At 32.4% G+C, this 11,302-nt stretch overlaps 1 protein-coding gene across 1 annotated transcript; it reads left to right on the top strand.

Moving 5' to 3' along the window:
- Positions 1–9,433: 9,433 nt before the first annotated feature.
- Positions 9,434–10,986, top strand: LOC131928115 (zinc finger protein 677-like). Its single transcript, XM_059284041.1, has 2 exons — positions 9,434–10,549; positions 10,982–10,986. The coding sequence occupies exons 1-2, from the start codon at positions 9,451–9,453 to the stop codon at positions 10,984–10,986; spliced, it is 1,104 nt and encodes a 367-aa protein (XP_059140024.1). The 5' UTR covers positions 9,434–9,450.
- The last annotated feature ends 316 nt before the right edge of the window (positions 10,987–11,302 follow it).

Here is an 11,302-nt window from a genome sequence, read left to right as displayed (position 1 = left end):
TGTCGTAGTAACATCCTACATTCACAGCCACAGTCCTCAGGTTCAAGTTCTAGCACACAACACCCGTTCACCTTTCGCTCTCCCTTTTATTCACTACTTTCTCTCCCCTTACGTACAATGAGCGATCTCACCCAAAAGCATGGACAAACACATGACGATCGCTCAGACAGTCCTTCCGCTAGCCAGGTACTCTTCATTCATGCAAAACACAATATAATAAGGATACATAATTATACAGTCTGTGACATACGGACAAGATTGCAAAATTATGTTTTTCCGTATCAGTGAGGTGTAAAACGTCGAGATTTGTAAAAATCTCGATTTTTTTTTTTTGCACGATTACAATACTTTCTCTATACTACGTATATACGAGAAAGTAAAAAAAACACAGTTTGAAAAATATGATGTATTTAAGATCTTTTCAATTTACTTTTTCACTAATATGTTTCAAATATATTTAACGCGGTAAGTTTTAGTGGTTTTATTCTTCTTTTTTTTACTTTCTCGTATATACGAAGTATAGAGAAAGTCTTGTAATCGTGCAAAAAAAATCGAGATTTTTGCAAATCTCGACGTTTTACACCTCACTGATACGGAAAAACATAATTTTGCAATCTTGTCTGTTTGTCTGTGTGTGTCTGTGTGTCTGTGTGTGTGTAAACACGATAACTTGAGTACCGTTACAGCTAGGTTGATGAAATTTCATATATAAATATTTTATCAAAATCGTAGATCCGTATCAACTTTTGAGCGATTTCCGATAACCGGAAGTGGTACTTTTTCTAATTTGAATTTTTCAAAAGCCTATAACTTGAGTACTATTTCAGATAGATAAATGAAATTTCACATGTAAGTAAAAAATCTAATTCTCTTCGTTCTGTCAAATTTTGAGTAATTTCCGTTGACGGGAAGTACTAATTTACGCTATTTCCGATTTCTCAAAATCGCATCTAAATTTATAAAGTACTAATAATATTGCGCACCATTATGAACATCTTTATTCGGCGTTCGCTTGGTGTGCAATACTTTTTTCTATGAGATTCTATTTTATTGTAAAAAGTTTAAGTATTTAAAATGGATTAAAAATCATAACTATATCCCGAGTTCCCATCCCCTGTTGTTTTATATAAGAATATTCGAGAAAGTTTAGGGGAGATCACTCCCGGTTTATTTTTAATCATAATGTTGGACTGGATTTCCTCCGACTCAATTAAGTATTACGTGTCAACTTGCTGTCTCTCTTATTACAACCTGCTTTTCTTTCAGTATTTGCATCCTTAGCCATTGTCCAACCAAGAACAATCTACAAGGTAACAGTTGTATGATTTTCGGAGTATCGCTCCTAGATGGGTTGCTGTCCACAGCTATTGTGTCCCATCCAGAGTTTTTTCCAGGCATTTCTTCATCTCCCCCCCCCCCCCCCCCCACCCCCAGGAGAAAGTCTACCGTCCGCCGCACGAAAAGGAATTTATATTGAAAATATATACTTTTACCAGTGCCAGACCTCCCCCCCCCTTAAAATGTCGTGCCTCCCCCCCCCCCCCCCCCCCAAAAAATATCAAGTGCCCCCCCCCCCTCCTCCGCCGGAGAAAAAACCTGGAAGAAACACTGGTTCCATCTGCCTAGGGTTAGAGGATAATGACTGTACCGACATGGTTCAATTTGATATAGAAGGAACGACAACAATAAAAATGTTGACGCCCACCTTTAAAACAGCTGGCGATAAACGCGACACGTCAATAATTACTTTAAAATAGATTAATCACGTCTCCATAACACACTATCTCATATGTGTGTGTTGATAACATTTGTCTGTGATGCGTGTTAATAACATCTCATGGGCTTATCATTTACCCGTTGAACTCTTGATAACAAAATCACCTGGGGTCGATTTGGTAAAAGACGAAGAACAAAAAATGACGTAGATCTGTGCTTTCAATCATTTTAGAAAGTTGTTACAAAAATGGTCAGTTTGACAAAATTAGACGTAGGCGACTGATCAGTGTAGTGTGTGTGAAGGGGGAGCGTGGGGGGGGGGGGTGTCCGTGGGTAGCTTTTTTTTTCATGTGCGTGAAGAAATTCCGGGCTTTGGACACCTCTGTCCACTCTTTTTCCCATTCCTGTTTGAAGCTCTCTTTCAGCCTCACGAGACATTCTCCATATGTAACGGGGTTGGTATCGGTCACTTTTTGGCCCATCTGTTTGCAAGAGAGCCGGCTTTTTCGTTCCCTGCAAGCCCGACGTGGCCTGGCACCCTTTTTAAGGAGATCTTTCTGCCCAAGATTTTCGCAATGCGATCGGCACCATGGAGCATTGATAGGACGCCAGAATCGTTGTCGTCCGTGCTCCCCATTGCCTGCAGCGCAGACATGGAGTCTATAAAGATTACCGCGCCGTTAGCTACGGCATCCCCACTAGATATAGATCTAGAGATTCTAGATCTAGATTCTAGACTAGATCTAAATCTACGCAAAAACTAGACGTAGACGCTAAGTCGCTAAGATCTAGATTTAGACTCTAAAAATCTATTCCAAAAATGAAATTATCTTTTAAACTATTTCAGGCCTTAATTGTTTTATAGAAATCTTTGTTTGTTTAGCTATGATACTAGCTAATTTGGGTTATAAAAATTAATTTGAAAGATTAGGCATATTCACGTAAGTTAAGTTTTTTTTTTTAGATACCTCTTTCATTCTCCGGGTTATAAAAGGTGCATAAATAGCTGGTATGATAGTGTACTTAATACCACGCAGGTGGTTCGCGATCGAGTCACGTCAAACTTAATTTTTTATATTTTTTTCCCACGTTTTCTTTAACTTGCTTTCGCGTCTGTTTATTTGTTTGTTTTTTTGTTTGTATTTCCAATCAAATCTTGCGATCGAAATTTTGGGCACTTCACAGTTAGCTAGCGCGCTGAAATTTTCAGGGACGCTTTGTTTCCGATGACAATACAAAATTCAATTATTATTATTACTAAATTGATCCATGGAAAAATTGTATTGATCATTTTAGACCCCTATTGATTTGTACAAAAAAGGGACATAACCTAGTAATTGTAATTTGATAAAACAAGGTTCGGTACTTTCCCTCTTGTGGCTTACTGAAGGAGCGAGCACGCGATTGGCTGAGGAGTGGTCACGCGGTGTTTGTGTGCAAACCTATGCAAATCTGAATGATCAGGAAGTAGAATGTTGATGGTCGAATGGTTTGCACGCGAGGGCAAAATGATGAAAGAAACGGCAACACAGAAGAAACGTCGATTGGAAAAGGCACGTGTTTTTTACGAGTTGTCTTCGTTTACCCCAAAAAAAGTGAATGCGAGAAGATAAAATCGATAGCAAGATTTGAATGCAAACAACAGACAAAGACTAAAAAGTAGAAAATAATTATCACTTTAAAATTTAAAAAAAAAAACACGTTTTCTGATTGAACTAAAAAGTAGAAAATAAATGCTATACATCACAATAATGCAAGCGATCACTCTACTATAAGCAATGAAAAACGTGGGGCGCCGTGATTTTCTTACAGTTTCTAATATTGTTGACTCTCTACAAGCTCCCTAATAAAACTCAATAGTATTATCTAATCAAAAGTAATTTAACTTTTACATCTTATATTAACAATGACCGATAAAAAAACTTTTACTTCGGCGCCCCACGTTTTTCATCGCGGTTTTTTTTTTTTTTTTTTTTTTTAATGATAATTATTTATATGTGAATCTTCCGATTTTAGACTATAAAGAAAGGAACTACTGCATTCAAATTTGATTTAGATCTAGATCTATAGATCTACTCATCAAGACGTACGCTATGAAATATATACAATTTTATCGGCCAAACTAATACAAATTACTTAAAAACAACTTAATGACTATTGAATTATAGCCAGATTTTAACGGAATCATTTAAGTCACTTAATCAGTGTGTGCCTGTGTTTTGTCAAATGTGTCGGATTTTTAGCTAATTAGTTATTATTTTTGCTTTGTCGCTAATATCGTTCAGCGTGTAGTAAAGCACACAGCGTTTTGACCAATAACTATTTCATTAATTATTTTTCTCAAACAAGTAGGCCTACATTTTAAAATATATAGGCCTATAATTCACGTTAAAATGTACCTATGGCTAGTGTAGTATATAAAAAGCCGCCATATGTAAGCTAGAGTGGTTTCCCCTGAATCTTTATAATTAAAAAAAAAACAAGATGGCTGCTGTAGTAAATTAGCATGATTGCATCTGTTGGAAACATCGTTATTCTTTATTTATTACTGAAATTTTTTTAATTCAATTGTTTGAAAACAGGTAGTCTACATAAAAATAAATGAAACAAGTAAACATGTTTTTTTGTTTGTATGTTTCAAAACATAAATCCTCCTCAAAATGTGAAATAATTATTAAAATTGAAGGAGTCACCGGTACGTAAAATCGCCCGCGGCTATTAATGTACGAAAACGTTACCTCATTCAACTCATTGTCAAGGCTTTAATAGAAGTATATTGTCATATGTTTGTGTCAAATATAAATAAATGAATAATAAACCTAAATCAATGGCTAAATAAAAATATATTTTAATTCAGAAATTAACTTTAAACTACAGCAGTGTCTGCAAGCAAGATTTGCTATATAAACAGCAGCCATTTGTAAAATAGAGTGACTTCCGCCTGAATCTCCCGCTATAAGTCTATAAAAATATAACTTTAACAAGATGGCTGCTATATAGTAAATGAGCATGGTGATGGTTGCATCTGTTGGAAACATTGCTAGTCTTCATTTATTACTGAAAAGTTTTAATTCAATTGTTTAAAAACAGGTACATAAATGAAAGAAGGAAACATGTTTGTATTTTACAAAACATAAATCCTCCTCAAAATGTGAAATCATTATTAAAATTTAAGGAGTCACCTGTTTTTCACATTACTAGTCGCGGGCGATTTTACGTACCCAAAACAATAGATTACCAAAAAGTTACCTCATTGTCAAGGCTTTAATAGGAGTATATTGTGATATATTTGTGTCAAATGTTATAGATAAATAAATAATAAACCTAAATCAATGGCTAAATATATCAATATATGCCAGAAATTAACTTTAAACAGCCGTGTTTGCGAGCAAGATTTGCTATATAAACAGCAGCCATTTGTAAAATAGAGTGGCTTCCCCCTGAATCTTGTGCTATATCCACTATAAGTTTACAAAAAAAAAACTTAAACAAGATGGCTGCTATAGTAAATGAGCATGGTTGCATCTGTTGGAAACATCGCTAGTCTTCATTTATTACTGAAAAGTTTTAATTCAATTGTTTGAAAACAGGTACATAATTGAAACAAAGGAACATTTTTGTATTTTTCAAAACATAAATCCTCCTCAAAATGTGAAATAATGATTAAAATTTAAGGAGTCACCTGTTTTTCACATTACTAGTCGCGGGCGATTTTACGTACCCAAAACAATAGATTACCGAGTCACCTGTTTATCACATCTAGATCTAGATCTAGACTAAGTTACTAGAATTACTAGATTTAGATCTAGATCATTCTAGATCTAGAATCTAGTCGCAGGCGATTTTACGTACCTTAAATGATAGATTACCGAAATGTTAGGTGTATGGCGTATGGTAGTAGTAGCGAGGCTCACTAACTTGAAAGCGTCCTAGGTTGCTAACCAGAAAATGGCGTAAGGATCGGACCATGACTTCCGGCGAGTTTTTCGACTTAGTTCCAGAGACCTCCTTGGAATTACTTTTATAAATGTTTACCACGAGCAAAATGGCAGGTTTTCACGTTATAAAAACATGCTATAGGTGGCAAGTCGAAATATGCCAGAAAAGCATTTTCAAAAATTGCTTTGGAGAATGTAGGCTAAATTTAAAGTTGGTGTCATTCAAAATAATATAACTTTTTAAATATAGATCTCCATATCACAAAATTGATTTCCAAAGTAAAGCATTATTAGTTTTATAATTTAAAGTCGGTGTCATTCAAAATAATATAACTTTTTAAATATAGATCTCCATATCACAAAATTGATTTCCAAAGTAAAGCATTATTAGTTTTATAATTCTATGAAAAAATAAATCAAATATCTTCAACACTTTTTTTTATATGAGTGTCCAAAAAATGACAACCAAATTTTTTTTATTTTTTTTGACCACGTGACCGCTATTTGAATGGATACGTTTACCTGGCATGGTTTTTTATTTTGCTCTTTTGTACAATAAAAAATGTTATAAAATTAAAGAAATAAAAGAATTCAAAAATCACTTCTGTCTTGTCTTTTTTTTAATTCTTTTCTGATGACATTCTCTTAAATATTTTTTCCTCTAAAAATAGCTGTGAGTGACAAAAAAATTTAAAATTCAATAATTTCGTCTAAACTCACTACAACCCCCAAAATTAGTGCCTAGAGGATAAAGTATGGACGTTTTTTATTCAGTTGTCATGTTTAAATTGAGAATTGAGTAGATTTCACATATAGTAAGAAAAACTAGTAGTAGTAGTAGATTGGGGTAAAACTCCATTTTAGCGTATTTTATTCTCCGCTGCTTGTTTACCTCCAGTTGAGGGTATTTTATTATAATAACCGAAACACACAAAAACAATAGGAAAACATGATTTATTTATTTGTATTGTATTTTTGTTTTAACAAATGAATAAAAAAAACAATGAGACTGACTTTGTTTTAGATTCTGATCTTTTACTTTTGTCAAAACTTGAGAAAAATCCAAATTTAGAATATTGAATGTGCTATGTTCGTGTGTCAGTTAGAATTTGCATGGGGCAAGGGGTGAAGTATGTAAACGTAACTCACAATTGCAAGGCGGTTAAATTTGTATTGTTACATATATCTCCGAGGCATGATACTATAGGCCCTATATAAACATTTATGAACTTACAATGACCCCAAAACTAAGGCCAACACAATTTCAAACAGCTATTGCCCGAGCTATGCCGCATGCTAATTAAAGTCAATGTAAACTCACGGTGAAATCACGATCGTATAAGGATTTTTCTCCCACTGACGATCACACGATATTTAATTGGAACAGTTCTGTTTTTTTTTTATGTTTTTTTTTTTACCTTTTCTAATTAAAAATCACATTCATAAAAAAATAAGTAGATCTAGTGTTTTCCTAACGTTTTTATGCGTTTCGGTTGTGTTTATAATAAAATACGCTCAACTGGAGGTGAACTTGAAGCGGGGGAATAACATAAGCTAAAATGGAGTTTTACCGTAGATTGGTACTGCTAGATAGAATCTATTCTAGATCTCGATCTAGTAACTAATAGTAATAATAGTATAGACTATTTACTAATAAATCTAGTATTATGGTAGGCCTACTAAAACTATTATTATAGTTATAGTAACTAGATCTAGATACTAGATAGATCTAGTAGATAATAAGATATTATATCTAGAATAGATTTTTTTTATAAAACTATAACACAATAGTTAACCGGGAGTGATCTCCCCTAAACTTTCTCAAATATTCTAATATAAACCTACGAGGTATGGCAACTCAGGACATAGACAATATTTGTAATCCATTTTTAATTACTCAAACTTTTTATAATAGAAAGGAATCTCGTAAAAAAAAAATAATTGCACACCAAGTGAACGCCAAATAAAATGTGCATAATAGTGCGGGATATTATTAGTACTTTATAAATTTATGTGCGTTTTTTGAGAAATCGGAAATAGTGTAAATTAGCACTTCCGGTCAACGGAAATTACTCAAAATTTGACAGAAGTTAGAGAATTAGATCTTTTACTTACATGTGAAATTTCATTTATCTATCTGAAATAGTACTCAAGTTATAGGCTTTTTAAAAATTCAAAGTAGAAAAAGTACCACTTCCGGTTATCGAAAATCGCTCAAAAGTTGATCAGGATCTACGATTTTCATAAAATACTTATATATGAAATTTCATCAACCTAGCTGTAACGGTACTCAAGTTATCGTGTTTACGCCCAGACAGACAGACACACATACATACTGCAAAATTATGTTTTTCCATGTCAGTGAGGTGTAAAACGTCGAGATTTGTAAAAATCTTGTTTTTTTTTTTTTGCACGGTTACAAGGCTTTCTCTATACTTTATATATATACCAGAAAGTAAAAATTGCACTGCTCTCGTAATCTATACTTCATTCCCCAGTCACAATAAATGCTTTTATTATTGTAAAATATTTGGCCTATTCCCAGTCGTATATAGCAAAAATGACAGCTGACTGTAAATAGCCGTGGGTGCTATTCCTAGTCTGCTGGAAATAACACAAATAGTGCTATTCCCAACCAGCTGGGAATAGCCTTGGCCTTTACTCTTTAGTCTCTAACTTGAAAAACAATTTATACATGCAATAGTTGAATGTAAGTAATTGAATTACAGAATCATTTTTTTTGCAAACATGTTCCAAGCGGACAATGACAATTGAAAAGTCACTAAATGTAGACTACAATTTGTGGCAGCAACATTTTTTTAACAACTTATAGGCCTAGAAAAATCATCTATGGTTGATAAATGGGGAACAAATAGGAAGATATGTTTAATTTTTTTTGCTCAATTGTTTGCGCACCTAAAATACCTTGTTATAAAGCACAAAAAAGACAGAGCACATGGCCGTCGGCCATGCAAATATATTTTTAGGAGTTACTGGATTTTTTTTTTAGATACATGAATAAAGTATTATATTATATGGAAACACTTATTTTATAGCAACCAACAATAGAGAAAATACATCATTCTTATGTCCTCTCACATCTTGTGGTTATATTTTGCTTCTATTTGTAGGCTTACATATTTTTAGAATTTTTCAATTAAAGTGAATATATTTTACAATTTTCAAGAGAGGTTTGTTTAATTTAATATATTATTATTATTTTTACTAATTATTTCGAGCACTGCATGGTAGAATCGCTAGTCTGAAGAAATATCTAGTATGGGTTTTGCACTTGAAACCTGTTTTAATTGATTTTTTTTTTATTAGTGCAAATGACATTTATATTTTATTTCTTTAATGCATTATATCTTAGGTTAGGGTCAAGGGTTGAGGGATAATGACTAGGTTAAAAGATCAGGTCTAGAAATAGTCTAAGAAAACAATATTAATTTTTTTTCCAATACTAATATTAAGAATTTTAGCTGAATGTGAGAGGATCTAAACTTATTTGGTAATTCCTCAATCGTTAGCCAAAATAAGCAATACTGGTTTATAAATTTGTGTTTTTTAAGAATATTTAAAGAATATTAATATGCAGTCCTAATCTAATGATAGCCTTGGCATTACTGGTAATCTGTTTTTAGATCACATCAGACTGAGTGAAAAGATTAACAGACCTTCTGCCATTAATTTTGCCATTTTAATAATAATATTTTATTTTGACTTTATAATCACTACTTTTCACTTTAACATTTATAACATTTTTAATCATCAGATTTATAAAAAGCAGTCAAGAATGGAAGAAGAAACAGAACATTTAGCTGCAATTTTATCTATTGTAGATGAACAGTCACACAAATTAACAGAATTTTTAAACTCTGAAGATATGAAACCAGATCTATCAACATTTTCATCTATTGTTGATGCAAAACCCAATATGACATTCACAGCTTCTCAAGATGTTAAACCCTATACTACAACAGAATTTTCATCTTCTAAAGACACAGAAACACCCAACAAAACATTTATAAGCTTGCAAGATGTTAAACCTGATGTTACAACTGCGTTTTTAATTTGTAAAGATAAAAAGCCTGCTGAATCAACATTATCAACATCTAAAGATAACAAATCAGAAGTCACAGCTTTATCAAGTAGTAAAGATTCAAAACCAGATTTATTGACAGGATTTATTTTTTTTGAGGATAAACAACAAAAAGGGCTTGAACTTCACGTTGAAAAAAATCTCCAGTTTTCTAGAGACAAAAGATATCAGATTGTTTCTAGTCTCAAACACAAAAGGTTTTCTCAAAGTTCTAACTTAAATAAGCATAAAACAGGTCAAGAAGGAAATAAGCAAGTTGAATATGATGGTGACCATGAGAATCTTTCTCAAAGTTGTAGTAACAATACAAAAGTGCACTCAAGAGATAAGCCATATATATGTGATGTTTGTAATAAAAGGTTCTCTCAAAGATGTCGATTATATGCACATATTAAAGGGCACTCAGGTGATAAGCCATATGAATGTGATGTTTGTCATAAAAAGTTTTCTCAAAATTCTCATTTAACTACACATAAAAAAGTTCATTCAGGAGATAAGCCACATGAATGTGATGTTTGTCTTAAACAGTTTGCATCTAAATCTAATTTAACTGCACATAAAAAAGTTCATTCAGGAGATAAGCCACATGAATGTGATGTTTGTCATAAAAAGTTTGGTCAGAAGATAAGTTTATTACAACACAGAAATCTTCATACAGGAGATAAGTCATATGAATGTAATGTTTGTCATAAAAGGTATACTCAAAGTTCTGGTTTAAGTACACACAAGAGAATTCATTCAGGAGAAAAGCCACATAAATGTGATGTTTGTAATAAAAGGTTCTCTCAAAGATGTAGATTATATGCACATATTAAAGGGCACTCGGACAATAAGCCATATGAATGTGATGTTTGTCATAAAAAGTTTTCTCAAAGTTATAATTTTAAAAGACATAAAAATATTCATTTAGGAGATAAGCCATATGAATGTGATGTTTGTCATAAAAAGTTTTCTCAAAATTCAAGTTTAGCTACACATAAAATAGTGCATTCAGGAGATAAGCCAAATGAATGTGATGTTTGTCATAAAAGATTTTTTCTAAGTTCTAGTTTAAAAAGACATAAAAAGGTTCATTCGGGAGTAATGCCCCATGAATGTGATGTTTGTCTTAAAAGGTTTTCTCGAAGTTCTGTTTTAAAAAGACATATAAAGGTTCATTTAGGAAAAAAGGCTACTTAAATCATGAATGTAATGTTTGTCATAACCAATTTACTCACTATTCTAGTTTAACATTAAAAAAAAATTCGTAAAAAAACGTTTTTATGTAATAATGCACTAAGAAGTAGAAAATAAATTATACACTACTATTTAAATAACTATAAAGAAAAGCGTGGGTCACTTAAGTACCTTTGGATATCTTTACTAATATTTGAGAAGAGACCCACGCTTTTCTTTATAGTTATTTAAATAGTAGTGTATAATTTATTTTCTACTTTTTAGTGCATTATTACATAAAAGCTTGTTATTAAAACTATTTTTTATGAATATTTTTTTCAGTACTTCACATGTTTTATTTATAATGGTTACATGACTAAAAACCATTGTC

Source organism: Physella acuta, unplaced genomic scaffold (genome assembly GCF_028476545.2).
Source record: "Physella acuta isolate Inbredline_101_S28 unplaced genomic scaffold, ASM2847654v3 ptg001465l, whole genome shotgun sequence".
Taxonomy (NCBI): domain Eukaryota; kingdom Metazoa; phylum Mollusca; class Gastropoda; family Physidae; genus Physella; species Physella acuta.
Note: the sequence above shows the minus strand (reverse complement) of the source record. Positions and strands in the feature narration are given on the sequence as shown.